Source organism: Numenius arquata, chromosome 24 (assembly GCF_964106895.1).
Source record: "Numenius arquata chromosome 24, bNumArq3.hap1.1, whole genome shotgun sequence".
Taxonomy (NCBI): Eukaryota; Metazoa; Chordata; class Aves; order Charadriiformes; family Scolopacidae; genus Numenius; species Numenius arquata.
In genome coordinates, this window is record NC_133599.1 from 5,006,375 (window position 1) to 5,017,753 (window position 11,379).

The window sequence follows — 11,379 nt, forward strand, 5'->3', positions numbered from 1 at the left end:
TGCTTTTTAAAAGGGATTTTTTTTTTTTTCCTCTTCAGCCTCTATTTAGTGATGGAAGAGCGTTCATGGGGGCAGGAGCCCCCGGCTTTCACTCGGAAGAAGGATCACCCAAAGCCGTGTCCTTCCCACTTAACAGAAGCCTCGGGAGCTGAAGTTCCCAGCCCTTGATGAACCAGGGTGGGCTCGTGCTGGCCCCAGTCTGGTGGCCGATAGCCCCAGTCTGGTGGCCGATAGCCCCAGTCTGGTGGCCGATAGCCCCGGAGCTCTGCAGCTCTGAGTGAGGGGGGGTTTCTCGGGGCGATACGGAGCTGCCTCCCTGCCCATTTCCACCTTCCGCTCCCCTTGGGACAGACGGAGAGGAAAAAGCCTCAACTGGAGCTGTCATTTATTGTTTCCTGGGAGGAAAAAAAATAAATCCACGATTCCTGAATGTGCTCAGTTACAATATATCCTGGATACGAAAAAAAAAAAATATATACATACACTAAAATCAGTGAGAATTGAATTGGAGGAAAAACCATAAACTACACTTAAAAAAATCAAACTGCTTAAGTCAAGGTTTCCCGTTGGATTTGAATCGGTCCCTGGAATTAATTCCTCTTCCCGCAGCCGAGACGTGCCGTGGGTATTACCAATTCCTTAATTCCTTAATTGCGCGCTGGTGGCTGCGTGTGCCCGTCGCTGAGCGAGGGCCGTGCTCACACCGTGACAAAGGAGTTCCCCCTTCGCCGGTGTCCCGGGAGCTGCCGCTGTCACCCCTCTTGCTCACGGGGGTATTTATAGAGCCCGGGCTATTTCCTGCCCGCGCCGTTGCTGTTCCCGGGGCTTATTTACAGGTGTATATATGTAAAAATACAGGTGTATATATATGTAAATATATGTAAATACAGGTAAATATATATGTAAAAAAAGGGTAAAAAAAAAAAACTGCCAGAGCACCGTGTCCCTGGTTTGTGTTTCGTAAAACAGCAGCTCTCGCCACGGCAATTTGAAGGGAGAGCTCTGAGCTCTAATCCCTAGTGAGTGGTTGCCCGTAAGCAGGAAAAATGGATCTTTTGGTGCTTTTTCAGTAATTTCCCGTTTATGGGGTAACCTGGCTCTGATCCGGGAGCAGGGATGTTTTCGCGGATGAGGCTTCGGGCAGGGCCGAGGGCTGGTGGGCAGAGCCCGGCGTGAGCCGCGGGGCCGGCTCGGTGGGACCCGGCTTAGTCACTTCCTTGGGGACGTGTGTGGGGAGCTCCTGCCCCTCCTGAGCCTCCGAAAGCCGGAGGAAGGTGTCGAGGTCTTCTCTGCTCCCTGGGAACGGACAAACCTTCTCACAGGCCGGTGCCCACAGGCACAGCAGGGAACTGGCGGAGAAGACCCAAGAAGGGCTTGGACCTGCTGCGGGAGGTGGAACTGGACCCAGCAAGGCCCTGGGGCACCAGCAGTTCTCAGGATGGTCCCATCTCGCAGCTGCTCCTCAGTCACCTCCAGGATGGTCCCATCTCGCAGCTGCTCCTCAGTCACCTCCAGGTGACACCTCCACGCAGATGGAGAACCTCAGCCTCCTCCAGGTGACACCTCCACGCAGATGGAGAACCTCAGCCTCCTCCAGGTGACACCTCCATGCAGATGGAGAACCTCAGCCTCCCTCCACCACGTCCCCCGCTCTGCTGGGACGCCGGGCGTGGGAGAAAATTGCCGTCCTCGCTCTTATGTGGATGTAACACCCCCGTGTCCCCCGTCACGAGCCTGGAAGCTCCATCAGCCGGGAAGAAGAATGTCCCCGCTCCTCTGACGCGGCGCTGTGGCTTCTCCCCCAGATTCCCCGGCTCGACAAGTCCTTACTCATCCGCTGGTTCAGAGCCGGGATTTCACGAGACCCCCCCCAATCCGAGCCCCACGAGGACATTTCTCCCTGGGCTGGTGGCCGGGTGGGAGCAGGGACAGGATTGGGGCTCCCGGTGACCTTCCTGCCGCGGAGCCGGGTGCTCGGTGCCCGTTCCGGAGTCTGGAGTCACCTGGAGAAGACCGAGGCGTGTCGGGAAACCTGATGCCTCACCTCCGCCGATGTGGAGGCGGAGGGAGGAGGGCCCAAAGACATGTCCCTTCACGCTCCCAACAGCTGAAAACGGAGAAGGAAACTCGCTAGAGCCTTTTTTTACCAGCGCAGGCGGCCTCGCTGTCCCCGTCTCACCCCAGGAGCCCTCCCGTCCTCCGGTACTCTGGGGGGGTGGCAGTCCCGCTCCCGCCGGGCGATGAACGTCGCAAGGAGAAGAGGTTTTTACAGACAGGAGGTGAACAAAACCCTCTGGGAGCTGCCCAGGAGATACACGTCCCTCCACCCCGTGGGGTCCGGAGCCTACGGCTCGGTCTGGTGAGTGGGGTCCTGCCGGCACCGCGCGGGGAGAGTCTGGGGGTGTTTGAAGTGTTGGGGAAGTGGGGGGGGGGAGGAAGCGAGGAGGTGCCTGTTGACACCCCTCCATTAGGAAAGGCCATTTGCATGTGTGATGAAGGCGGTTTGCGTCCTGCTCCGGCGCGGCGGGCAGCGGCTTGGAGACTTGGTGGCTTGAAGGAACCGAGATGTTTCCTCCTGTGGTTGCCCCCGGTGGGCTCGGAGTGTGTGTGTGGGGGGGGAGTTCCCCACCCAGCTGGGCTCGGAGGGGGAGAGTTTCCCATGCAGGGTCACCTCGGTGGCCGTGATGGACCTTGGGGACAACAGCAGCTCTAGGACCAGGCGAGGCAGCGTTGGGTGTCACCTCCCCGCCGGGGGTCGGGCAGCTTTGGAGCTGCTTTGGTCTCCAGTTTGGGAATACTCGGGCGTCTGAAAGCGATTTGTGGGTGATAACGGGGGTGGGTGGCGGAAGAGGGGTGGCTGCAGCGTGTCCTCTGCCGCGTGTCCTCGCTGCTTTGGTCCGAGGCGGCTGGGGAAAGGAGCTGGATGACACAACCCCCACCTTGAAATCATCAAATTGCTAGAAATGAGCGTAAACCAGGACCAGCACCAGACTGGGACTTCTTCCTGGCTGATGGTAATCCCCAACCCACGAGAGAGAACGAAGCTGCTGTTAATTAATCCTTGGGCAGAGGTGGCTGCAACAAGGGGAAGCAGAACCCGGATCTTGGGTGGGTTTTGGCGAACCGGAGGAAACTGGGGGCCGTTTGAAAGGTTCAACGGTGAAGCAGCCCCTGCCCCCGGGATCTGGAGGGAGGCTCTTCTTTCATAACCCGCCCAGCTGAAAAAAGAAAAAAAAAAAAACAAAAACCAACAAAACCAAACCCCACACAAAGGTGTGTCTCCTTTTGTAGGTGTTGGGCAAAGTCTCTCTGTCGGCTGCCACCACGCGGATCCCGGAACCCCGGGGCCCCGGGCTCTGTCCTCGTCCCCCGGCTGCCTGTTTGGGGAGAGACACCCCGTGTTTCCCTCCCCCGTTCTGCCGCCCCGGGTGCATTTTGAGTTTCTGAGATGCTTAAACGAGTCCTGCAAAATCTAGGGCTAAACTTGGCATTTTGGATATTCCTGCAGTGTTTTTTGGGTTTTGTCATAAAGGAAAGAAGGGAGAAAAGAGAAATCCTTCCAAAGCTTCCTCGCCCACAAGAAAAAAACCAAACAAATGACAAATCTTTTACTGGTCCCAGGGAAAGTCTCGGCTGTTCCGGAGGCCTCCGGGAGGGAGGGTCTGGGGTGGTCAGTGCTCAGCAGGGGGGGTTTGGTGCCGATTCCCGCACAAAGCAGCGGTGGAAGCCTGTGGGGTTGGGATTTGCTGTCCTCTGCTGGGAATTGCCGGGAAACTTCCCCGTCGCAGCGTTATTGGGAGCTGCCGCTTCCACGCCTCCTCGAGCAGCTGAGAAACTCCGGCAAAACGGCAAAGATGTGTTTCTTCCCGCATTAATTCTGCCCAAAACCCGTAGTGAGTCGGCTTCCAGCTGGATGTAATTGTGGAAGAAGAGTCTTCTGACCCCTCCAAGGCTGGTCGTGCCCATCTCTGCCCAGGGACACGGCGCTGCCTGCCCGGTGTCACCCCAAACTTCAGCCGTTCATCAAACCTCTGCTGGGAGGAACTTGGTGGGTTCTCCCGGCGGTGGCAGCTGGATTCGCTCTCAGCTCTGCCTCACACAAGGGGGACGGTGGTGTCCGTGCTGGACAGGCTGAAGGTCCATCACCCAGGCTGTCCCGTGCTGAGCGGTGGGTAGATCTGTGGATGTGCTGCAGGCCAGCAGCTGGGAAGGCAGGTAAGAACACGCACCCTCAGATTAGGAAATCTGCCATGAATTCCGCAGAAGCTGTTTGACTACGGGGTCCAAGTCCCTTCCCTTTACTTCCCTGGCTCCTTGGAGAACTTCTACGCTGTGCCGTCCCCTCTGCCGACACCCTCTGAAGTCCTGAAACGGAGACAACCCTTCCGCGTCCCCCTGAAGTGCCCCATGCCATCTTCAGCGCCGAAGCTGCCTCGTGTTCCTGCGCTCCCTTCGCTTTCCCCATCTGAATGCGTTGACAAAACCGCCGTGGCAGCTCTCGAAGGATGTCTCTGCTCCCATCACGTGGAACTTAGAGCAACTGGAAGGGACCTCTGTGGCCAAGAGCAGGGAGATTCCCCCATGCTATCGGGGAGGTTGATGAGATCTGCAGGAGGACGCACCACCACCCATCGCTTGTGGCTGACAGAGGGGAAAAAAGCTGTGCAAGAGACTTCCAAGGTTTGCAGCGAGGATCTGATAATCCCTGCTCAGCGTTGAACCGAAGGGAAAGCCACGTGGAGTGGGATATTCCCATCTATCCTTCTGGAACCAACCCTAAACCCAGCAAAATGCACTCTTTGATTGCGTTATTATAGATGGCATTTCCCTGTTTATTCGCTTTGTGAAGTCTGGCCTCTGCGTGATGGCCCTGGAGGTGACATCAAAGCTGCTTTACAGCTTTATGGTACCTGCCCCTTCTCCTCTCGGGTGCTCCAAGGGTCTCGAGGAAGGAGCTGTGGCTGCAGCCGGGCGTCTGGGGACTGGTGGGGGTGAACCCCGCATCCCTTCGGAGAAGGAAGCAGGAAACCAGTGTCTGTGTGAGGCTGGAGGGTGGGTGCAAAGCGCTAATGCCAGCATTGACGAGGGCTCGGTTACTCTGTGCAGCTAAACGTGGGACCGAACGTGACAATTTACAGCCCTTCCCTTTCCCTGCCAGATAAGGATTTACAAAGGGCAGGAACTGCTTGGAAACCCACAGCGCGATTTACCAGGGAAAAAACCCTGTTGGCTTCTTGGAGGGGTCAAGGAGGACCCGAGGCACCAAGGTGCGATGGGGTGCACCGAGATCCCCCCTGGAAAACAGCACCGAGAATCCCGAATTGCAGCGCGCTCTGCCCGAGGAGCTCCCTCCCCAGCTCTTATCTGGTGAAACCTGGGTCTGATCAAAGAGCAGAGAGAGCAGAGAAAGCGCGGTGGGACCGCCCTGCCCGGCCGCAGACGGCAAACGTGACCGGAGGGAATCACAGGTCCCGTCCCCAGCGGGGGCTGTTGTGCCACGTTTTCATTAATTTTTATAAAAAGACTCCCATTTTCAGCCTGAGCCGCTGTTACGCAGAAGCACTCGCACAGCACCAAAGATCCCGGATGCAGGAGAATGAATTCTGTGTTTTCAGCGTGTGACACCCGCTGTCTTTGCTCCGGAACACAACGAAGGCAGACGCACCTTTAAAAGACAATAACCCCCAAGCAGATGGCAACGCAGAAATTGCTTTATTCCTTTCAACCTTTCCTGGTTCAAGGCCAGGTTGGATGGGGCTTGGAGCAACCTGGTCTGGTGGGAGGTGTCTCTGCCCATGGCAGGGGGTTGGAACTCGATGATCTTTAAGGTCCCTTCCAACCCAAACCATCCTATGATCCTATGATTATGATTCTTTCTCTCCATGCCATTAGGGAAGGAGAAGGAAGGCAGAGTTAGACCTAATCCTCACCTCTAACCACTTGTGTTTTCCTCTTCTCAGGGTTCTGTTCACTCCAGCTCATTTCTGCAGGTTAAGGGGATTAAAGACCGGGTCATTAATACTTCTCTTGGTGTCCCACCTCCAAGGAGCAGGGGCTGTGTTCTGCTGCCCTGGGTCATGGAGACACCTGCGTGTGCAGAGCTCCACCAGGAAATACCAAGGGCTTTTCTTTGCTGCCCTTCTGCGAGGCCCAGGATTAGCTCTTCTCTAGGAGAAGACCTTTGGTGTTGCAAAATTTGTTAAAACGTAGTTAAGGTCAGAACTGGGTTTTATTTGTCTGCCGCAGTTCGGCCGTAGACAAGAAGACGGGGGAGAAAGTGGCCATCAAGAAGCTCTGCCGCCCGTTCCAGTCGGAGATCTTTGCCAAGAGGGCGTACAGGGAGCTCATGCTGCTCAAGCACATGCAACACGAGAACGTAAGTACTCATTTTCTCTCCGTTCCTGCTGAAACAAGGGGGATTTTCCCGCCACCCGGGAGCAAGTCCCTCCTGGTGGCATCACCTTTGTGTTAATGGAGCGGTCCTGACGTTTGGCACGTGTGGGCAGTCTCGGGGTTTGACTGCTGTGCCCAGTTGGCACCAGGCTGGAGGAGATGTGTAATGGGTGCTCCCGTGTATTAGTAAGAGGAAAAGCAGCCGTGCAGCATAGCGAGGAGTCCTTGGATTCCTCAGGTGGAGTTCTCAGTGCTCACCCATACGCGTGTGCCGGTGGAGAGCTATTACCCGAGTCGCACGTGCACAGCAAACGCTTTCCAGGTTCCAACGTGGGCTTCTCTTCTCCATCAGGTCATCGGGCTGCTTGATGTCTTCACCTCCGCCCCCTCCTACCAGGGATTCCAGGACTTGTAAGTTTGGCGTTTGCGTTGGCTCTCTCTAGACTCGGGTGGGACTTGACAGCAGGGGAAGAGCTCGGGTTGGGGTGCATCCCGACAGGGTGTGCTGAAAAGGGGCCAGATTAAAGCCAGACACCCCCCAGATAACAAGGAGAATCAACAGCACAAGTCAGTTCCCACGACTAAAACACCCAGAATACGTCAACAGATCCCATGCAGTGCTCACGGCCGGGAGAACACGGTGTGTATAGAGAGCAAGGTGTGTAAGGAGGAGGCATCACATTCCCGGGGGGATCACACGTAGCATGGTCCACAGTAACCCACCTCCCGTGTGAGTGCTGAGCTGAGAGGCTGCACTCGGGATGGGAGAACTATTGTTCATCAGGCCCTGGGGCAATTAAACCAAGAATTTTAAAGATCTGGCTTTCTCTTCATCTTGATTCTGACTATTATTTTTTTTTCGGCATTTCCCTCAGTGTTGATCAATGGGCAGGTTGGACGAGTCGTTTTCCCTTCCCCATCCCTGGCACGAGCAGCGTGTGTTGGGGTTTGGGGTTTTGGCCAATGGCTGGGTGTTTAGGAGCCTGCAGGAAAAGGGTTTGTGGGTTCTCAGAGCAGTTCTTGCTGGAAGACCGTCAACTAATTAATTAGCAGTCGCAGCAGGCCGGCCAAGGACTGAAGGAAGTGAGATGTTGTCTTCCGAGGCAGGGCTGCGGAACATTACACAGATAAATTTGGGAGCCAACGCAGCGGTTTTGCAAGACTCTTTAAAGCTGCGCAAGGTGTTCCAGCTCCCAGATGGTGTAAGGCTGCCACCTTAGAACTCATCATGGAGGTCTAAAAGTAAACTAATTGGAAGATCCTTGTTCTTACTTGACATCAGATATCCAATACGAGGGGAGGAGAAAGAGCAATTTTTCAGAGCAGGTTGAAAGCCTAGCATCACTGCAGGCTTTGTTGGTGTAGCCAGGGACACTGTCACAACAACTCCTCGCGGTTACAGTAAGTTACCCAGCCAAAAAAAACCCCAAAACAAGTGAGAACAAGTCTAGCCTGGTTCCCTGTGTTTTTCTTCTAGACTCAGGGCCTTGTCTTACTGCCTTTTAGCTACCTGGTGATGCCCTACATGCGGACAGATTTACAAAAGATCATGGGACATGAATTCAGTGATGAAAAGATCCAGTACCTGGTCTACCAAATGCTGAAAGGGCTGAAGGTAGGTGGGTCTGGAGGAGTTTAGTGACTCCCCGTGTCTCCTCTACGTGTCACCTCTGGGTTGACCATCACCAAACCCCCTTCCAACGTGGTATGGGAAGATTTGGGGGTTCGTGGCACCCCCTGAGAACAGATATTTGCTGTTGAACTACTCTTGCTCCAGCACACATCAGTAAAATGACTGTTCACATCAGTCACTCGGGTATGGGAGCAGTCAGCAGTCAGAGACCTTGTGATGGTTCTCCTGTGACAGTGGTCGTGTCACTCTCTGACTTGCCCAAACCCTCAGCAAAATTCCATGTGAAAAGAAAGAGGCTGGTAGCAAAGGGAGCTTCCGCTGAATTCCTAACAGGCTCTCAGGGGAGAAGACAGAGGGGATGATTTTCTGTTCAATAGGATAAGGAAGGGCCATGCTGCCGTAGCTGGCTCTGGGAGAGCAGAGAGCAGTCGCTGCAAACCCTGCGATGTGGAGGCAATGTCTTACCGCTGCCCTCTGATATCGTCACCTGGAGTCAGAGCAGCGGCTTAAGGCACTAATGAGTTCACCTTAATCACACCTTTCCCCAGATCACTGTTATCTTGAGTTTAAATAAAGGGGGAAAGAACACACAGAAGGTTTAACTGGTGTGATAACAGCCACGTAGTCAGATTTTGCAACTCAAATCTGATTTCCAATTTTGTGTTTTAATGATGTTTTTTTCCCACATGGTTTAAACACCCAAACCAACAAAGTTCTCCTGTCCTCTGCTCACCATGTTCCTACCTGTAATCCTGATGCCTCTGATAGTTTGAAGCTATTAGTGCACTCGCTCTAATGAACTGTTGCTCCCTACCTCCTCTCCTGGTCTCTGCCTCGTCTTTGGAGAGGCCACGTAACACAAATACTGTCAGGAATTCAACGCGGAGATTTCTTTTTCAAACTGCTGCCCTGGGGGCTGGGGACAACCCGAGTTGTGTCCTCGGCAAGGTCTTGTTTGTAGCCCTCGTTTCTCTGCTGGCGCTCACATTGTGGCTCCTCTCTTTATTGCAGTACATTCACTCGGCCGGCATCATCCACAGGGTGAGTTCCTGGGCGCTGTTACTCCGATTTTTGTCTGTTTAGGAGAAACACAGCTGGGTCATAAATTTAATAAATTCCTTAAACATTATTTCACTAACAGCCTCGTCTGCTCTAAGGTCTCTCTGGTGTCCTCCCTCTTTGCCCTCCTACACCCTGGAGGTGTTTGATTTGCTTGTTCGTGCAGCATTTTGAGGAAATGTTGTGTTTTCTGATGAGCTGAGAAGCATCTTATGCTGCTTTCTTGTCCCAGTTTGCCTGCCGGTGCCATCATCCTGGGAGCTTGATACAGTTTTGTATATATTGTATCTATTTCATTATTTCCGTTTTAATTTTAATATTTCATTAAAAGTAGTTTAGTTCATTCTAAACTCATAAATCTCTTTATCTCTCTCCCTTTTTCTCCTGGAGCAAGAAAGTGGGGGGAGAGCATCTGTCGCCGTCATAGGCCAATTCGGCCTAAACCCTGCCATTCCTGAAATAAAACTGTTTCAGGAACAAAAAAAATAGTAATCTAAAGCTGCAGGGTATAGCGGGCAAGGTGTCCTTGCTGTATCCACACTGGGCTCGGGATGTTATGGGATCCCACCAAAGAGGAGCCGAGGTTGGGGGGTGAGGCTCGTGTTGATGCGTTTGCAAATTAAAACATCCTCATTATTCTGCTTTTGTCTGTGGTAGGACCTGAAGCCGGGCAACCTGGCTGTGAACGAAGACTGTCAGCTCAAGGTAGGTGGAAAAGCACCAGGTAGCATATCAGATCAGGGAGGAACTGCTCTGCCAGCAGGAATTTGGCACCGTCATGTTTCCTCTCGCCTTCCGAGCCTCGAGTCGAGGCGTTTCATTACTCGGCGGTTGCAGGCAGTGGGAAATACTCACCTGCTGATGTAACTTGCTGAATCAGGTCCCAAGACTTGGAATGAACATCCTGTCGCCGTCATTCCTGCGGCATGGCAGTTGGGAATGTCTTCCTAAATAAATTCAATACTGCTGAGCAATCCTTGCGTTGGGTGGACGATCCCTGAAGGAGGACTGGATTCAGCCCCAGTTACCCTTTGGTTCTCATTGACACGGTGGTTGCGATTCCAGACAGAAGTTATTTTCAGTATTGCTCTGAAGGGTTTGCTCGCAGCTCGCTGGTGCTCCAGCATCTGTTTTCCATAATAAATACCACAGGGAATGGCTCTGTTGTCCATAAAGGTGGGGTCAAGCAATGTTCTTCTCCAGTATTGAGGGAGAGGCCACCCCCTGTGAGCCACAAGGTGTTTTTATAGGAAAGGGTGAGTCGGGGTGGCTCCCAGCACACCTTCACCCCCAGGTTGTAGAACAACTCAATTAAATAAAGCTCATAGAGTTGAAATGTAAGCTTCGGGAAAGGAAGCGACCTTCTGGGTAGCCCACAGCGCTGGTCCTTTCGGCAGGGTCTTCACACAACAACTGGTTTTGCAGCCGGCTTGTAATTTACAGTGGAATTTAGATAAACCTGTTAGTTCTTTGTACCGAGCCGTGGGTGGCTGTGGTGTAGTTGGCGCTTCGTTATTATCTGATTGGATGGGCTTCGTTTCCTCTTAGAAGTAGATTCTCCCTTGCCCGTAGGATTTCTCTTTTCTTTCCTGCCCTTCCTTCTCCCTTTTCCTTTGCTCAACTGCAGATCCTGGATTTTGGCTTGGCCAGACACGCCGATGCTGAGATGACGGGCTACGTGGTGACGCGCTGGTACAGGGCCCCAGAAGTCATTCTGAACTGGATGCATTACAACCAGACGGGTGAGCTGCCTGGCGTCGGCGGTGTCACCGTCTGGTGACGAACCCGGGGATCCCGCTGTCACGCCTGGGTCAAATCTCACCTAATCCTTCAGATGGTTTTCCTCTTTCTCATCGGCGTCCCCTGGAGCGGAGCGAGTCCCGGAGCTGTTGCTCAATTCCCAAAGCCCAGTGCCTGGGGAAATGATGAAAGCAGAGATTTTTTAGCAGCACAGAAAGAACAGGGGAGGGTGGAAAATGGGAGTGAAATTTAAATCAGTGCCTGCTGCAAACAACAAAGCAACCAACAGCCACAGAAATAATTGCTGCCTTTTTACTGTCCTTTTTTTCTTCTTTTTTTTTTTCTCCTTTTCTCTCTGGACAGTGGATATCTGGTCTATTGGCTGTATCATGGCAGAAATGCTCACCGGGAAAACGCTGTTCAAAGGAAAAGACTGTATCCTTTCAAGCTGAGCCTTTTCCCCGGGGGGAGTAATAATTCTTGGGGTGTGTGAAAGGGCTTTTATGAATGAGGTTACTGAGGAAAAACACGTGTCAGTCTGGTCTACCGGGAGG

General features: G+C 53.4%; 1 protein-coding gene across 1 annotated transcript; it reads left to right on the top strand.

Moving 5' to 3' along the window:
• The first annotated feature begins 2,144 nt into the window (after positions 1 to 2,144).
• LOC141475273 (mitogen-activated protein kinase 13-like) lies at positions 2,145 to 11,277 on the top strand. The gene is made up of 8 exons (XM_074163540.1): positions 2,145 to 2,359; positions 6,247 to 6,376; positions 6,746 to 6,804; positions 7,900 to 8,008; positions 9,038 to 9,067; positions 9,743 to 9,790; positions 10,713 to 10,827; positions 11,189 to 11,277. Exons 1-8 carry the CDS (start codon positions 2,241 to 2,243, stop codon positions 11,275 to 11,277), a joined length of 699 nt encoding a protein of 232 aa, XP_074019641.1. The 5' UTR covers positions 2,145 to 2,240.
• Positions 11,278 to 11,379: the final 102 nt, after the last annotated feature.

Excerpts from the sequence above, each read along its gene's own strand:
- LOC141475273 (XM_074163540.1), top strand. The coding sequence starts at position 2,241 with ATGAACGTCGCAAGGAGAAGAGGTTTTTACAGACAGGAGGTGAACAAA. Across the intron at positions 6,805-7,899 it reads TACCAGGGATTCCAGGACTT|CTACCTGGTGATGCCCTACA; the intron begins GTAAGTTTGGCG and ends ACTGCCTTTTAG. Across the intron at positions 9,791-10,712 it reads ACGAAGACTGTCAGCTCAAG|ATCCTGGATTTTGGCTTGGC; the intron begins GTAGGTGGAAAA and ends GCTCAACTGCAG.